Source organism: Anopheles moucheti, chromosome X (genome assembly GCF_943734755.1).
Source record: "Anopheles moucheti chromosome X, idAnoMoucSN_F20_07, whole genome shotgun sequence".
NCBI classification, from domain to species: Eukaryota; Metazoa; Arthropoda; class Insecta; order Diptera; family Culicidae; genus Anopheles; species Anopheles moucheti.
The window spans coordinates 516,511-535,004 of NC_069142.1; the positions used below are offsets into that span (position 1 = coordinate 516,511).

General features: G+C 39.1%; 2 protein-coding genes across 2 annotated transcripts; one reads left to right on the plus strand and one right to left on the minus strand.

The window, feature by feature from the left end:
- Positions 1–11,951: 11,951 nt before the first annotated feature.
- Positions 11,952–12,522, minus strand: LOC128307330 (U-scoloptoxin(16)-Ssd1a). Its single transcript, XM_053045109.1, has 3 exons — positions 12,381–12,522; positions 12,155–12,278; positions 11,952–12,076 (listed from the first exon to the last, which is right to left on the minus strand). Exons 1-3 carry the CDS (start codon positions 12,487–12,489, stop codon positions 11,965–11,967), a joined length of 345 nt encoding a protein of 114 aa, XP_052901069.1. The 5' UTR covers positions 12,490–12,522; the 3' UTR covers positions 11,952–11,964.
- Positions 12,523–12,951: 429 nt separating this feature from the next.
- Positions 12,952–16,091, plus strand: LOC128306429 (uncharacterized). Its single transcript, XM_053043951.1, has 3 exons — positions 12,952–12,957; positions 14,016–14,291; positions 14,373–16,091. The coding sequence occupies exons 1-3, from the start codon at positions 12,952–12,954 to the stop codon at positions 16,089–16,091; spliced, it is 2,001 nt and encodes a 666-aa protein (XP_052899911.1).
- Positions 16,092–18,494: the final 2,403 nt, after the last annotated feature.

Genomic DNA, 18,494 nt, shown 5'->3' on the forward strand with positions numbered 1-18,494 from the left:
ATTTAGTTGGCCCCGTATGTGTGAAAGGACAATGAAAGAATTACTACTAAAATCACACGAACTCTGCGTGTTGTACGACAAACTCATTGTTGTACAGTGGATTACAGGTCAGGATTATTGGCTCGACCGTGAGCGGTTTAAAGGATTCCTGCAGCAGACCAAGACCTGTTAAGTTTTATCGTCTGATAAGTCAGTAAGTCTTAAACACGGAACAGTGTTAAGTTTTTCTCTAGTTGGCTGAAAACTCATATTAAAAGCGCTGGAATTGGTACATGTTTCAATTTTGTAGGGTTTGTACGATGTTGTATGTGTATGTGTAGTATAAACAAATACCTTCGCTATTACATACATTCTTGGAATTCCCTATAAAGAATCCGTGTTAACCTTTTAGACCGATCAAGAATTTTAAAAAATTTGATAAAATAGATATAGAAAATACGATATAGACAATCTTAGTAATATGGTCTTCATTAAATAAAAATAAAATGCAGAAATTGCGGTTGAACATTGACTATGCGATTGGTGATGTTTTGTATGCTTTGGCTGTAACTGTTATGTAGTTGACGGTGTATTGATTTGAATTTTTTACCAGATATACCTGACTCCTAAAGCTTCGAGGCAATGCAAAAACATATATATATTTTTTCTTATCATGCACGCTGTATATGAGCCCTTAAGGACAAGTCACGACAGATAAGTGGATGTAGATTCTATACATAAGTATTAGAATGAGCGCTAATCGCTTTTGTGGAGTGGGAGACGTTAGTCACCGAAATTATATTACTACATGGTATGACGAATGAACCGTGACTGTTCGATATAAAAGCGGTGCTGTAAAATACAGCTATCAGCGGATGTTAACGAATAGAGTTTCACGAACGTTGGTGCTTCCCAGATGAGCGGTATTAAAAATCTGTTTCATTCCAATTTCAGGCTTTTCTCCTTACCTTTGCCGGTTCGTTGAAGCGATGGAATGTACATATATGCATTTTAAATTTATGTAATCTGGTGCGCAACATATATCTTTACTCTCACCTCAAGGGTCGACAAAGGGAGCAACCTCACGTTAATTATTTCATTCGGTACGTACAATGACCCACGGTTAAGGGCGATAAGCTCATTGGCTGGTGCTTTTCGTTCGGTTCGGTTTGGCTGTTCAAGATAAATACTGCTGCTGATTTAAGCGATATACCGTCCTTTTGTAAGAAACCTTTTGTCTTTACTCTTATGGTTTATAACCAGGTCAGCGCCGCAAGGTCTGATCTGATTAGTATTACCTACCATACTCAATTTCTTTCCTCTACGCATAGGCATAGGCAAACAATGTTTTCTTGGCAAGCGTGTTAACTGGAACTAAAATCATAATAAACGAAATACACATTCTTATAACTATGCTTGGTATCGTATCCAATTGGAAAAAAAGTATTTTGAGCTATGCTAAGCGTCAAGTTTGTTTACGGGTTTTGTGTGAGTTTTTAGCGTCTCATTTTCTGTTCATCATCAAAGCAAACGCATACAGCAATATAGTCATAGTTCCCTTGAATGCTTTTCTCTGACTTTGATGGAAAACTGGGATATCTGAACATTTTCATGGTCAATAAATTCTTATAATGATGATCGGAAGATTTGTTTTTCTTCCAATTATTAACTCAATGGTTCCTCAAGAAACGTGTCAATTTTACCCATTTCATTATGGCGAGTGAACCAAGAGGGAGGGATTTACTAACCTTTCAATTTCGCCCGCATACTAAGGGTAAAAAAAAAGAAAAGAAAATGATGTTGCTGGTGGACCGGTTTCAATTGATTGATTGATAAATTTTCTGCCCCATGAAAATGTTCCTAAACTTGAGTTGAGGAAGAGAGGAAGTGGAACAGGGGGGTTTCTACGGAGATGAAACAAAACAACAAGTATAACGTCTTATATTTTCCGCAGATGTAACCCGCACTCGGTTTCGACCGTTCAATCTGAACATTGTGAAAACGTGAAAACGATGTCGTTTTTTTATGCTCCTTCGGGCATACAGTAAGCGCAAACGAACCTAGAAAAAGGTAACCATACATATACACCTTTGCGTTTAACAATTGCGACGGAATGTTATTATTTCGCTAATTGCGTATGCCACCGTTGGCCTCGAAAGACGAAAAACGCAGAATAAACGAAAGAGGAAAAAATGGTTGACGATGGGGAGGGGGGATGGAAGAGGTGTGCGCGTGTGTTTCTATTGCAAAGGAAGGAAAATAGTTGCTAACAATCCAGGGCTATTCATCTTTGTGAGTAGCAGGTGAGGATGAACATGATGATTATGGTTATCGTATGAGTTACCGCGCCGTTCTTCAACCCGCTTTCCACCCCTTCTCCCATAGCATATTTAACCCCTTTACGAGATGACGGCGTAAGATGAGCATATGAAGATCGCCACGGTCGGCTTTTGTTGTACAGATGCGCGGGAAAGTGAAATTTGCCTACGTCTGTGTAAATCTGATCGCGTATACAACGCTGAGTGGGATTCCTCTTTTTTCAGATTTCACTGTTTTAGCAAAGATTGTAATGAAACAAATTCCCAAACGAAGTTTCTTGGCAGTTAAGGAGCCTTCGGAATGCGAAGCAGGATTGGTGCTGATTTGCTGGAATCGTAGATTAAAAGATGATACTAAGAGAAGGTATTCACGGGCTGCGATTTTAGGACAAAGAACGATTATACTTTCAAGACAAATAGCGACGCGGTAACAACTAATGGGCTATCAGCCCGTGCGTCTTCGTACATTTGTACAGATCTTGACTAATTTTCCACAGGGTTTTGATTTCAATTGTTAGCCTATTATTTCTAAGAGTTATCGCTAAATTTTTAGTTTGGAATAACCTATATTGTTTGTTTAAATATAAAATCGAAAGTAGCTAGCTATCCATGGGATCTTCCACTTCAGTAAAGTCGGAATTTTATAGAGTATAAATCTTCCACTTCAGTAAAGTCGGAATTTTATAGAGTATAAATATAAAGAGCATAGAGAGAGAGTATAAATATATAGAGTATAAATATAAATATATAGAGTGTGTAGAAGATTAGTATAAATGATGGAATTGTTGAATTCTTCAAAGCAACACTGCGTTTCTATTAAACATGCACGTTGTATAAATCCTTTTTAATAATTGTATTTGTAAATGTAAGTACCTTAATAATGCAAGTAGCTCTGAGCTTACACTGGGTCAGATGACTTATAACGCGAAGTCAACCTAGTTTATACTTCTACATGTTATCGTAGGCGAACGCATGGAGATGAGCAACACGCTGAGATTGCTTTGTAGGTTTATATAGCCTTTAGACGATGTCAAAGCGTGATTGTTTGGTAAACGTTCTAAAACGGCTCAACTCCTCAAAACTATGGACGCTTAAGCTCGAACATACCCACTCCGAAAGCAACCTGTACAGACTGACGATAGATGATTAATTTAAAAATATGTTACTCCAGAAACAATATAGACCTCAATCAGTATAAAGTGTCAAATTTTATTTATTTTACAACGGATCTAGCGTTACGTGTACATTTGTAAATAAAATTGTTACAAGATTCTATAGCATCGAGTAGGCTAAGTAGTCCGCCCATTGATAGATAAAATAAGAAAATAAGACACCAAACTTATAAAATTTATTCAGATATAAAACATATGACCACAAATCGGTTAGGTAGAAAAATTCAACGGGAGTTGTACACAATTTGGCACTTCGTTCGCTTAGTTCTTATAGAAGCAGCAATCCGTGACACCATACACACTTTCACCCGGTCATGATGAATCATGATGTTGATGAGTACTTTAAGAGCCTTCGCACTGTGCGATGCCTAGTACGGGAAGCTTCCCAGATGATGAAGCAACGGTCCGGTGTCAGGAGCATCAAAAGTGTGGTGCCTGTACGGTAACGGGTGGATAATTATCATTTTCTTAAATTGTTCGCCTAACCGTCAGACGTCACGTAAACCGAACGCGTTGCAGTACCCGAGTGTGACCCGCTATCTGTTATTTGATTATAAAAAAGTTTCTCTCAGCTTTTTCTCTACATCCAGGACAATAGGGTTGTTGCGAGGATGAGCTAAACTGCGATCATTGTACGATCATCGCTTTGGTATCGGAGAGAAAGTGTGTACATTCGGAGTAGATCAGTTTTTAGCAGAAGTTTTTTTTTGCTGTAACGAAGTTCCACCTCGTCTTTTGAAAATGTCGGACGGTCTTTCATGCAATTAGTCCAAGCTCACTCACTGGCAGGGAAGTGTATTTGTGGTAGCGTCGAATGTGGAACGAACGTCAATAAAAGGGTAGGGGTCGATGTTAAATGCAGGTTCTTCGTAGATAAGCTGATCCATGGAGTTGATGGAATTGATTCTCAATTTGTATGCCTTGGGTTGTGGTCTACAAACATAATATGCATGTCTAATTAATTACGATCGGTGCATCATTTTTTAAACTATTTATTATACTTTGATCCCGCTATAGCTAAATTTCGGTGAGATTTTGAAACACTGTGTCTACAGTAGTTGCACGAATTATTGTAATATGTTATCACGAACACGTTTCTGCTCGTAGATTTTTTGGTCCAATTTTTTGTTTGTTTTAATTTTGTTACTTTATTTTGCCTCGGTTTACTGAGGTACTGCATACTTATTGCTACCTAATTTTTAGGGTTAAGAAAACTTTTCATTAATATTGTATACTTTAACCCGAGGATGCCTCTTATAGATGCGAGATTCTTAAATTTAGTGTTATAAGGATTTAAAGTCAAGTCTATTTATGTATACAATCAAAAGTAAAAGAACGACCAAGTACACCCGGGATAAAGTGACCTTTCACTTTTTGGAAAAGGAAATGTGTTCATACGAATGTGAATTGTATACTACATTAAGTTACCTTTCGTTCTAAGCAATACGGCCTGGCAGGTTTTCATGGATAAAAAAAGTATAAGAACTATATGAGAAGATATTTTAAACCTGATAAAAAACCGTGCAACCCAAATATGTCTATGATCTTTAATTATTCTGTACTACTTGTAGTAGTACTACATGTTAGTAGTAGTAACATCATAAAACAGCAGCGTTTTGACTTATATTATCATTATTCAATTCGATATATGTTATTTGACGAGGACTTAAAAATGTAAGTTTCCTGTAACAAAAAAAGCGTTGTTCAATAAGTAAGCTGAACAGGAAACGAAACTTCCTTGACAGGGTGTGTTGAATTCAAACCAAACGGGAACGTTACGTAATACCGATCTAATTCGCGAATAAACAAACAACAAAATAGTTTTCACCTGTGCAGAGTAGTTCCGGTTGTTGTGAAAAGATAACTGTCAAATTTTGCCGATCAGCTTTATAAGCGAAGGTAGCTGCATTCGGAAAAAATAGGTGAATTAAAATTTGCGCAATAAAAGTTTTCACTTCACAGGCAGCAAAGCAAGCTAGCATTCTCCTGTCGATACCGACACAGTATGTATCGAGATATATGTCAGGTATGCATCTGCAAATCGTTTCCTAGTTCCTGTTTGATTGCTACTTTCTGCGCGTAACTATTTCCTGTAAAAGGTTTGTCAAACTGGTTTTCCTTTTGCTCCCTGAACTCGTCCACTGTAACTAGTTCGCGCTAGCAATACGGGCTAGCCGTCACTTGTAAACCTAAAAAAAACTTGTTCGAGTATTTCAATTGCCTTAATGGGGTTGGAAGGTGTTTTGGCGTCTTATGTGTAAGGGTTTTAGTACGTTGAAACAAAAACGGTTGGTATCAGTGCAGCGAACACCAGCATGCTAGCAATGATGCAATGCTATTCTGTCGTATTGATCATTTTGATAACAAATCCTTCCGGATCAAGTCCAATTAAGTAATATTTATATAATTACTTATGTTTCTACACGAGAATGAAAATTACAATATGAAATGAAAATATGTCAATTTTTATTACGATTTGTTTGCAAAAAAATCTCAGTGCAAATTATCTTAAGTGCAGATTAAGTCATGGGTGGTAAATGAATTTTCCTTATACAGCAGGGCACTGGCACTGCAAAATGGGAAGGGGTCAGGCATGTTATTGTTTTAATTGTTTGACTATTTATTCTTCAGTCATGATTTATTTGGCACTCCATTTGAATGAAAATTAAATGGCGATAAATTGTGGAACATTTTTAATATCAGTATTGTTTGCTCCATGGGCGTGATCATTTTTTTTTGTTTCGTTAGAACGGCCTGGCCGTATCCACTTATTTTACCACGTAGCAGGATAGTCAGTCCTTGCTACGGGGGATTGGTCCCGGATGGGATTTTGGTCCGGTCCGTTCGTGTGAAGACCGGCTCCGCTACCATCATGCCACCGGGCCGCCCCAAGGCGTGAAAATTCCTTCTCAGGATATAATGATGATGTAAAAAGTATCGGATTATCGGACGCAAATATTAAAACGACAATCAAGATTACCATACAATGCAAGATAACCAGAATGGCAAAACATTCAAATTGTTTTTAATTGTAGATGCTATCTCAATAAACTTTAGTGGTAGTTAACAGACGAACCAAGTGCATCGTTTTGTGTGTTCCACTAATAACATCTGTGTGATGTGGAGGGGAAGTCGTCAGTAGGGCTGTTACATTGCGATTAAATGTGTACCAAACACGGTTTGTTCACGGAGATCGAAACGAGGAAACGAAATTGGCGGATTTGTCGTGATTTCTTACATACGACCGTGCGCGTGTGGACAATTTTCTTCCCATCTTGGGACCATAGTTTCCATGTATGGTAGCATTTCACTGGTAGCAGGGGTGTTTTTAATATTTGAAGCTGCTTGGCCCATTGCATAGTGTACTAATTTGTCATGTCTGATCAAGTCCCATGCTAGGGTTGCCTATCATGTTTTCCCTTCCTTCTTCCCATGAACTTGCGCCAATTGCTTTTGCTTTTTTACACAACAACTAAATCTGGACCGCTGAAGAATCTGGGTGTCGAGAGATTTTGCAGTCATATGATATACCGCTTCTACTGTTCGACCATACCCACGCGCGGCAGCATTTCGGATCTAACTGTGGCACGTGCAAACGAGTTGTGCTTTCCGTGTTACTTTAAAAAAGAGCAGGTTGGGTACCTTTGATCCAAAACCGGTAATAGTGGAAGCGTGCTCGCATACATATCTTGTCTGGAATCGCCACCAGTGGCGTCTGGTTCGTATGTAAGCGTATAATTCTGTCGGCGAAAGGAAATGGAAAGAGATGAACTGCCAGTAGGTTAGGCCGCTTAGGGTGGTTGCTAAACTGTAAGGATGGAAGAGAGTGAGTTACAAAGGTGGTACAGAAAACATGACGAGGAAAGACAGAGTAGAGATAGTAAAAACAGTGTTTGGCAGACTGTGAGTGATGAAAAGCAAAAAAAAATAAATCAAAATAAAGAGAGGCAGGCGATGAAAGAGGTGTAAGATATGGCAATGGCAATTGGAGCTTCAAAAGTTTAAGGTAGCCCCACAATCTTCAATCAACACACGGTTTGTTAAATATCTGCTAGAGCGGGAACGCGATCCCGCGGGGTGGAATGGAAGCGGAAGCAGTAGGGGCATTGTTGTGGAAGAGGCTGGAAGAAATCGGGCAGAAATGGTAACTATGGTTTGCCAGCCGGTATAGGAAATCATTGGGTTGGCTGATTGGGTAAGCCGCAGCGGAGAAAGGCTATAAAACCGATCGGAAGTGCTGGAAATTGTTTAGTTTCGGACAGAATACCATCCCATGCGGTTCAGGTCTCAAAAGTGTGATCGTCAATTCGTACCAACCACCGGAGTGTACTAACAAGCACAGCGCTGTGGGGAAGTTATTCCGTAGCAACAAAGTGAGTGACCGTTGCCGCATATCGCGAAAAGGGGTCGACATATTAGCGGGATCAATCACGTGCTTTGTGAAGTTTTAAGAAATTAAATGCGAGAAGGACAGTGACTACGCTGAACCGTTGTTGTGCAAGGACACGATTAGTGCAATGCGGTTGGCACGTGTGAGTGAGCAAAACTTTTGATACAAAATCTGCGTTTTTTTTGCAAATTTTTATACTTTTCACCAGTCTTCGTTCTCGTCCGCGCTAAGCAGCCGCTTACCAGCAAACCTTCAATCAACCATAGCGCAATTTACTACAGACTGCCATGGTAAATCAGTATTTGGGATGTAAAAACTTGAACTATAATATTGAAAACTCTTCTGTAAAAGTGATATTTTTACAACATATTTTGTGATCATGTTTTATTAATAGCTCAGTTGGATAAAGACCAACAGCAATGTAAAATGTAAACATATGAATTGGTATTCACACAAAATACCAGGTCTACAAATATTAAACCGCTGTCTACTCTAAATTTCAAAAGTCTATTTCTCGAAAAGACAAGAAGCAAATGCCTTGAGAAATGTGTACTCTCTTCCGCCAATACGGTAAAGAGCCTTCATAAATGTAATAATAAAGTAATTGTTAGACACATATTTTGGCCATTTTTTTAGCAATTTTTGAATACTTTATCAACAAAACAGTTCGTCTTAGGTCACAAACCATTTAGTAAACAAAAAAAAATCGTATTCTGAAAGTTTTTTGTGTATTACGCTAGTAACAAATTCAAGGAAGCAGCGTTTTTCTGCATGAGGGTTAGAATTTTTTTTTTGATTTTATATTTGTTGAAAGGTGACAAAAAAACTAACGATACATTTTATATTATAACACTATGTTCACTTATGACTGAACAGCGGTTTTATATTAGAATTTCAATGGTGCGATTAAAACTTGTTCCATTCGAACGTCAGGAATGAATTAAAAATACAACTATCTGAAGGTCGCTCTCATCCATTACGATACAACATAAGATGTATGGATAGTAATGACAGTCTGAAAGTCTTTGTAACAAAACGAATTAATTTAAAAGTTTAAAATTGTTTTAACAAAAATTCACTTTGAGCTTTTTGCACTCATTGAACTTATATTTATATTTTTTTTAATTTAATTTTTGATATTCGACAACAATTTTGTTTTCGATTTTTACTTCTGCTGTAAATGCTATTCTGGTATGAGGGATTTATAAAACAAAATCGAGTTTTAAAGAATTCTTCAGGCTAATATTACAAACCATAATGGGACACTCATGTAAACAATCTCTTAGATGTTTTTAAAACACACTAAAACATCTTTTTCGTTTAGTTTCCAATACAAATCATTCGGTCACGCTTGTCGTCTCCACGCCTTGGCTGTTACACAATATTTAAATCAAACTAATGCACGTTTACACAGCTAATAAAAAAAAATCGATGCAAGTAAACCTGACCAATTAAGTTGTAAACTAAGCGATGCTCGCAAAGAAAACTTATTGCTGCAACTAACTTTACGACCCTTGAAAAAGCTGAAAAGTGTGCGGCCGTAAAGAAGAGAGTTGTTCCATAACATGCAAATATGATGACGATTGGGCAAACTTAACAATCGAAAAAAAATATTCATCGCAACGAAAGTAAAAAAAGCGCTTAATTTTATACGTATTTGGTAACGTGTCTAATAGAAATAGCAGCGAATAATTAGTAGGCACAACACCAGAAACTGGTTATGGAAAACTGGTTTCAATGATTTATAATATTTTTTTAAATTTCTGTGAGAACGATCAGGCCGTATATTTTTGATATGCAATATTATCTCACCTACATCTACTTATATTTGTTTCAATCAGTGTAATAATCTGTAAAGCAACCATTGCCGTGAATTGCCAAACTATGGAAAATAAGGTCTTGACAGAGAACGTCTTTTAGGTTTCCGGCGTTTGTGAAAGCTCACAGCTTCCAATGTAATTGCATTTATCTACCGCTACAAGCACTGTGAGGACTCAAATACATGTGGAATGGAAAACGTTTCCAAAACGATGTCGATAGAGACATCGGACGAAAAAAAAATAAACAAAATTTGAGGAAAATCGAACGCAGATGCTTATCACATGTATTGTGCGGGCTGGTTTGATTGCTGTTGTGTTACTGAAGAGACGATAAATTGCTAGAAATCGGAACCACGGTGATCGGATAAAGAAGAAAGTGCCGAATGCGCGTCTCCTACATCATCCCCCCGGGGTGGGTTTTTCCTGCAACATCATTCACCACCGTCCCCGGATGCCCCACTGTTCCCTAGTTTGCCTTGGCACGGTGGACGGCTGAGGTTTTTTTTCTGGGTCGGTAGCGATCCCCATTACTTTGGGGTTGCTGTGCATGCCGGTGGAAAGCTGTTTACTCCTCAAGCCCGTTCGTGGGGTGCGAGGTGCGACAACTCGACGCTGGTGTAAAACTTTCCATTTCGACGACTGCCCTTACGGTGGGTGCCTTTGCGATGGGTTATCTGCAACACATTGCAGAAAGTGTTATTTTTAGCGCACTTGCGCGGTTTTATGGAAATAGCCCGGCTAAACGGGCAAACAATTGTTACACCTCAAGCGCCGTTTCGATGGATTATGATGTGGGGTCGTAGATAGCGTAGAAGTTTTACAATATGTTTCAATGAACCGACGTGGCTGGATGGAATGCAAAACGATGGACCGATTACTGATTGATGGATAGTGAATTTTATCGACCGAGATGTATTTCAAAGAGATTAAATTTTTAAACAAAAAAAGCCTGTCGGAAAGCCTATATTCGGCACAATCTGAACAAAAATTTGCTTGCCAACTTCAATTATTTGCGTGAGCTTAATTTTTAGTTATTATTATTATTTATTTAGTTTTCAACTAGTGCCAAGTCCTTCCTAATTTTGCACCACTCCACTCTTCAATATTTGAGTCCCTATAAACAAAATAATAAATAAATAACTTTAACAGAAAACTCTAGCAAACCAGAAAACTTAATGAACTTAAGGTCTCTTAGGCCATATTGTCGAACTGCTTGAGGTTATATTTTCCGGTTTAATACCAGCATGTTTTAATTTTATGACATTGTTCGGAGTATGCACGATATATAATGCCCTGAAGGTCTTGCGTAGTGTTTTGAACATTGGCGTACTAAATATACCTCTATATTCCCTTAATGTTTCAAATTCCTGTTTTTTTTAATTGAAAAGTTTATGTAAAGTCAAGAGATGCTATTGTTAAATCTAAAACTAAAGTTTTATTTTAGATATAATATAGGATTTTAAACAACTGCTAAAATTAATTGCGCGCCAAAAAACGACATTTTTGCTAACAGAATCCATGAGACAACATGAAACTGTTTGTGTAAGAATTATTAATTGGAATTATTGGAATTGAAGCCGATAATCAAAAAGATTTGTTGTTTAGATCAAATAACATAAAGCAATGTATGTTTCAGTGGCCCGGTGCTGTGTTTGATAACGGCGCTGGTTCCAAACTACTGGAGCGAGGCTAAATCCCATCTGGATCGTCTTCCATAGCAAGGGCTAACTATTCGATTACGTGGTAAAGTAAGTCTAGTAAAGCACAATTTGCAGGCATAACCTCGTAGGTAGTTCTCAGGAAGCAGGAATTCTTTCATTAATCGTTAATAATGTTGACAAACTGTAACCTTTTGTTGGTATTGGTATGGTAAATCCAATGAGTTGTTAGAATATTTGTAATTATTTGGAATTAAACCCTTATCAGCATTGATACACAAACATCATATGGCTGTGTACAGAGTTTTGCAAAAAAAAAAAAATGCTGATAAGACGGAGTATGAATTCTACTTCTTACTGCTTTAGCGAATTGAGGTTTATACTCCTATGTTCATAAAGGTTGGTGCTTTAAGAAAATTGTACCTATGTACGAAGGACTATAAAAATACTTGCCCTTACCTAACATTACAACAAATGTGCGGCTAATAAGAAAGTATTGCATATCGTTTTCTATTTTATGCATTTAATTTTATTTAATAATTTGATGACATATTGTGTGCATCAATGAGCTATGTTTTTATTCGAACTGTCTGTTCAGAAAATAAAACATAATAATCGTGTTGGTATTTAGACTACATTCTCTGCACTCATGGCCAGGTGGGGGCAGCAATCTGGGTACGGTTTCGAATAATTCGTCTTAGTAATGGTCATTCCAGGGCCAGCCGAGATTACTCCGCATCTAAGATGTCAATAAAAATGATTATTTACACGTCAACTGTTGTTTTTATAAAATGGGTATTAAATCTGAGCTACCTACCCCGCAACATGAAGCGCGTAATCAATACCGCAGCTCATCGATTCACACCGATTTGGACGCTGACGGACTTCATTAACGGGAACCGATATTTTCAATGTTTCATCATAGCAATGACCTTCTTGATCTTTATGAGTTATTTGGATAAGAGAGTACAGATTTGGTTATGAAAAAGTTATGCACAACGGATAGGGAAATTAAACTGATAATAATATTATGTTGTACCCACCTGGACTTTTAGCGTTAGGAATGATATAGACATATGCTTGCGAGACAGCAGCTAAGCAGACAAGCACAACGCACGCCACTAGCACTAAACGGTTGATTGCCGGGTTCATGGTGGTGTTTTTGATAGTTGGTTGTTAAGTTTCACAGAAAATATAAGTGGTCACCTATTTTCTGCTGCCAGTCGAATCGTTCTTTAACCACCGAGAGTTTGATGCGATGTGATTACTCCAGAGCCACCACTAGGAACAAATGGCTATGAAGTACAGCTGACAAGAATTCTAAAGTTCATGAGGGCATCGCTTGACAAAAAGAGAAAGATTCCGAGTAAAAGAGCAAAGAGCATATGGATGATCGTTTTAATCAACACGGGTCGGTGGCAATGAGGATTTTAAAGATTCGAATAGCGACGAGACGTGGACCTTTATTCCGTCAAGTCATATTTTTTATCAATAACGACTAGGCCATATTGCTCACGGAGTCATCATGATGAGATCATAATAAAGCTACGTCAGCTGTGCGTAATATTCCAGACATTTTGATAGATTTCGGGGGAAATCGGGATCTCATGTCTAATGAATGTGAGACTTACAATTGACTGTTTTCGTATACGTCATAAGTTTGTTTTGAATGTCAATATCAATGAAAATCGCGTCACTTGATAACGAAGCAAGATCAGAATTTTGTTAGAATACTTGAAGAGTTAGTGCCGAGCAAATGTATGATCTGTTCGCAGAATGATTTTTTGCTTGGTTTAGGTTTAAAGACAAGGTTTTTTCCTCTTCTGATTCATCTTTTTCATTTCATGTGTTTGTTACACAATTATTTAATTCTTGTTTTGTTGGTAGAACATAGGAAAGTTTTGCGGCGCTCTCATATGCACTGAAAAAAGTAAAAACAAAATGATAAAAGTGATAAAAGGGAAAAAGTGGAAATAAAACAAATAAACTTAATAGTTTTTTTTCATTGCAACGTAATAATTGATGTTAAAACAATATTAAAGAGATATTGTCTAACATTTTCCGGACCAAACAACAACATCCGGACCAATCCTCCGTAGCAAGAACTGACTATCCGGCTACGTGATAAAATTAATCTAATACGTCAAGACGAGAGAAAGAGAGAGAGAGAGAGAGAGAGAGAGAGAGAGAAAGAGAGAGAGAGAGAGAGAGAAAAACTAGTACATACTGTAGTAAATGCATGAAGTTTCGATATTGGATATTAATTGCATCGTTTTGTCTGGATTTCGTGGCTTGATTAAGGATGTACAGATACGTGGTTTCTCTTATACGAGGATTCGCAGATACGCGGGTTTTCGAATTTTTGACAGCTGAAAATTTGGTGGAAATAACCGTATTATTATTATTTATTGTTATTAGTAAGATTTGTTTTTCAATTAATTTAATGTTTTCTTTCTAAAAATCGTTTAATTTGTAAAATTCTGCGACTTTAAAGTATTTACGAAATTGCATCAGAATTCGACTTACGCGGAAATTCGATATCCGTAGAATTTTTCGGGGATATAGCGTATCTCGAGGACTATCTGTATTCACCTTTCACAAACGTACGACTTAAACATATTTGACAAATTTTATCTAGAAATTAGAGTATTCTAGCGTTGTTATTGTTTTTCTCTTAGGTGCTGTCCATGAGAATGAGTATATCAGCAGCATTGTTAGTAGTTTTGGTGGTGCTGACATCGGCCGAAGGCGTCGAACGTCGGCGGCCGCTTTTTCGTCGAGGTTCCACAACTACTACTATCAGTCCGTTGACAGATGACAGCGAAGGGTCGGAGAGCAAGTTCAAGCCGAACGGTAAAGACTTGTATACGGTAAGCGATTCATATCCCGTTTCGGGCAGCATCGGCGCTGGTGGTGTGTCTGGAAACTTTAAATCAGATGGCGACAAACTAACGGTAAGCGAATGGTTAAGATGTATTCCGAATCATCCATTTCGTAACTGATCACAAACAACCGTCGCTTTCTCTATTTGACAGTCATTTTCTGAGTACACATTTGGCAGCACGAAACTCTCCAACAGTGGATCCGATGGTGGTGTGCCGGAAGGATCTAGCTCGGACGAAGAGTCGAGTTTCAACAACTTTAAGAATCACAAAAAGGCCTCCCTTCTACCCACGACTAATGCCAGCAACAAAGACAGAAAACCAAGCAGTGGGGCGTTCGATTTTTTGAATGGTGATTTTGCCAAACCTAAACTAACGACTGGCGGCAATGTGCATCTGCTAGATTCGACTTCAATTGCTGGGCTCGGCGGCAAGACGAAAACGTCCTCGGCAATTTCCAGCAAATTTTCAATCTCGCATCCGACCCCGAGCAGTAGTAAGGCGGCTGGCAAACTGGCTCATTTGGACGACTCGACGGAATACGACGTATATGCTAGCCTTGGACATGCCGCTGGAAAGACCAAATTGGGAGCATCGGGCAAACACCGAGGGTCTAGTAGCACGTTTCCTTCGGCCGCCGGAAGCTCGTTCGGTTTCGAGGGCAAGGTTAAGAAGGTGCCATTCAAGTACGAGGACGGAGGAATAGGTGCGCTTGCCGGCAAGGGCAAACAGAAACCGAAGGTGTCAATTGACGATGACACGTTCGGCAGTTCATCTCTTGCATCTTCCAGTAACCACTTTACCGGACTGGGAAGCTTCGACAGTGGCAGCTTCGGTGCGGGCAACAAACAACAGCAGGGTGGCTCAAGCACATCCAAGAACAAGTTTAACTTTGCCGAACCGCCACCGCTGGTAAAATCAACGCTCAACACGCTCAAGCACTTTGGCGAGGGACTAATAGGTAATGGCAATGGGGCTGGTCGAGCACCGTACGAGTTCGACAGCGAAGAGAATTACAAATTCGGTACCTACTTCGGCAAGAGTCACTATGGTGCCGAGGAGAGCTACGAGAATTCGGCAGAGCCACTGCCCAGTAAAGGGAAATTCCCGAAGCTTGGGAGTGTTGCAGCTGCCGGAGTCGGTGCGGCCAATTTGGGTAGCAAGTTCGCCACCGACTTCGACGTAAAGAACATCAAGCTCACTAGTGAAGGTGGCACGTTCGCTAACGTTGGACATAAGCTGCCCGGTACACTGACCAAGAACACATCACCACACCACAAACTTCCCCAGTCGACACATCACCTGCCGCATCACCTACAACACCACCAACAACAGCAGACGATTCCGCATCCGGCCCAGTCACACGCACACCTACACCCGCACACGCTCGGCACTACCGGTAGCATTGTTAATCCTAATCCTCTCGACTTTCGGCCAAAATTTAAACTACAAGATGTCCCCAATTTGTATCCCGCCGACCATATAGGTGCCGGTATAGCGGCCAAGGGCCAAATCGAGAGCTTCCTCAACTCGGAACACGCACTGAAGGACGAGTCTCTGGTGGCGCAGTTGCTCGGCGACGGTAGTCCGGCTGCCCGTCCACACTACCACCAGTTTCTGAAGTCGCAGGAAGATGAAAAGCTGGAGAAGGAAGCGTTGCGGCAGCAGATCGAGTACCTGAAGGCACAAGCAGCAAAGCGTCCGCTCGACCTCGGAAATCCAAGCCGTCCGCCCATCGTGTCGAATGCTCAGAAGTTTCGACCGGTTCGTCGCATCCCCTCCCACGTCCGACTGGGCGTAAAGGCTCCTTACCCACTGCCCCGCATTCCACACTATAACGACCGTCCATACAGCATCAGTTTCAAGATATAATTCGTTCGATGCTTTAACCTACCAAAAACAAAAATCTATATATAAAATATAGGTGCAATCGCTGGTCGAGAACAGCATCAGCACATCTACAGCCTGCTTCAGTAGGATCCTCCTAGACTCCATCTAGATCACTGCTGTCATTCATTCTCCATTCTCCTAAAATACATTTCCCTCCTACACCAGGCGCAAAGTCACAATTTGTTACCGTTTGCTACTATGATTTCACGTTTCATTAATAGTTTGTATGTTTCCATTATTTATTTTTTATTAGCTTATAGAACAAAAAACTACCCAGACCCATTCAATTGTTGGGGATCGGTTTGGAGGAAATTCCCTTAAAAGATAGGAAATTTAAATAAAACAATAAAAATGGTTGGTTTCATACAAATCTCTCATATAATACTATCATTTTTCATACTCCTCAGTCATGATGACTACAATCATATGACCTCAGCTATATTCATTAGTATGGCGTTGTTCTTTTTATTTCAAATGCATACAGTCAACTATCTTATGAAAACAAAAAAAAAATTGAAGATTTATTCTCCATGATTGTAATTAATTTATGTTTATGATAATGGTCAAATGGTTAAATATTTTAACTTTAAACAAAACTTACAAACAGCTAACAGCTAACTTAGAAATGTATCATACAGATGATGATAGGTCTCACCTAATACCCGAGAGAATATGTATGTGTGGTATGAGAAAGATATGCGCGTGTCTCAATCCTTTTTAATTACGAGTTTAATGAGAAAACGGTAATACGAGAATGAGCGATGGCAAATCAAGTTACACTGTATTTCATAAATAGTGCAGTTTTTACTATTGATTTTTCAAATCGGTGGCATTTATGTACAAAAACACGACTTCATAGCAACATTTGTCAACAATAATGAGTGTGAAACATACGCTTTTTTTCAACGTGAAACACTTAATAAAAATGAAACATTTTTAATAAGTACATATTTGTGACCAAGGTCCGAGGAAATTCCCATCCGTACCAAACCGCCGTAGCAAGGAATAACTATCCGGCTACGAGGTAAAATAAGTCCATAAGGCCATACCGTTCTAACGAAAAAAAATTTGAGAATCAAGAATCGAGTAAAGCAAGGATTTTTACACAGGAACTATCAGTCGCAATCATGCCTTCGAGGTGAGCAGACGTATTTCTCTCACGCGCTAAGATAAACCCATCATATCAATTTGCAACACTGACTTTCCCTGTGATGGGAAAGGGTAGGATAGCAAGGGAAAATAAATCCCTTACTATCGGTAACGATTAACTAACACAGAGCTGCAAGCGTGCAAACACAGAGCACAGTTTTGCATTGTTTAGTGATATTGGCGATAACGAGCCTGTGACAAAGCAAAAGCAACGTGGCCCAAGTTACTTACGTGGCACAAATAAAATACCATCGATGACGGTAAAAAGTTCATCGGTGATGCTGTTACACAAGACTATCATCGCTGCAGGTGTAGTGAGTAATAATACAAAGGCAACGTATCACGGTACGGTGCAGTTAGACGAAGTCAATAGGTGCGGGGATATGAGAGTTGACAAAATGCTAAAAAATTTGTCAACTGCAAAAAATTACTATATCGTTGCCGCGCACACAATTGCACAGCTTTCGACAGTTGTTACCAAAAAAAAATGATGTCATACCCCACGGACAAATTCTTCGTTAAGCGGGCTTCACAGGGGCTTCACTCGGTCCTAGTAAAGCCCCTGTGAAGCTCGCTTGACGAAGAGCTTTTTTGTGCATGTATTGTGCATGTTTGCAGCGCGGTAACCGCGTAGGTATGGGTGAGTAATTTGTTTGCATATTGGGATTATGTCCAGCGGACGGTGCGAAAGTTTCGAAAAGTTCGAAAAGAGCGAGATAAGAACATACTTGACAAACAATAAAACAGAGATAGCATGTGCCGATACGTAAAAGTAAAGGCCAACGAGGTTTGGAAGTGGATGAAACGCAGAGAAACGAATGAAAGCTTGACCGCTGGGAATTTTAATTTTTTGTGTAAATATTAAAAGATTTGAAAAAGAATGTTTTATTTTAAGTTATATTTCGTTCAATATTTCGATTGTTACAGTAATTTCGGATTTAAATTTATTAATTAAGGTGGTCGGTGCCTTTGTAGGGATGAAATGCAAATGTTAGCAAGACTGCAAGCACCGCAATGGTCTTGGATTTTGTCCCGAGTGTTAGCGATGACCATGCTACGACGACGGCGGGCTCTGCGTCTTATTAGACATTGGTGGATGACACCTATCCTGATTCAAAGAAACGAGGCTGGTAACAGATTGCTTGGAACAATAATGGAAAAGGAAACAAATGAAGCTACTATCAACCTCTTGCGAATGCCAAAAAAAGATTTTGATCTGCTGCTTTCTTTGATAGA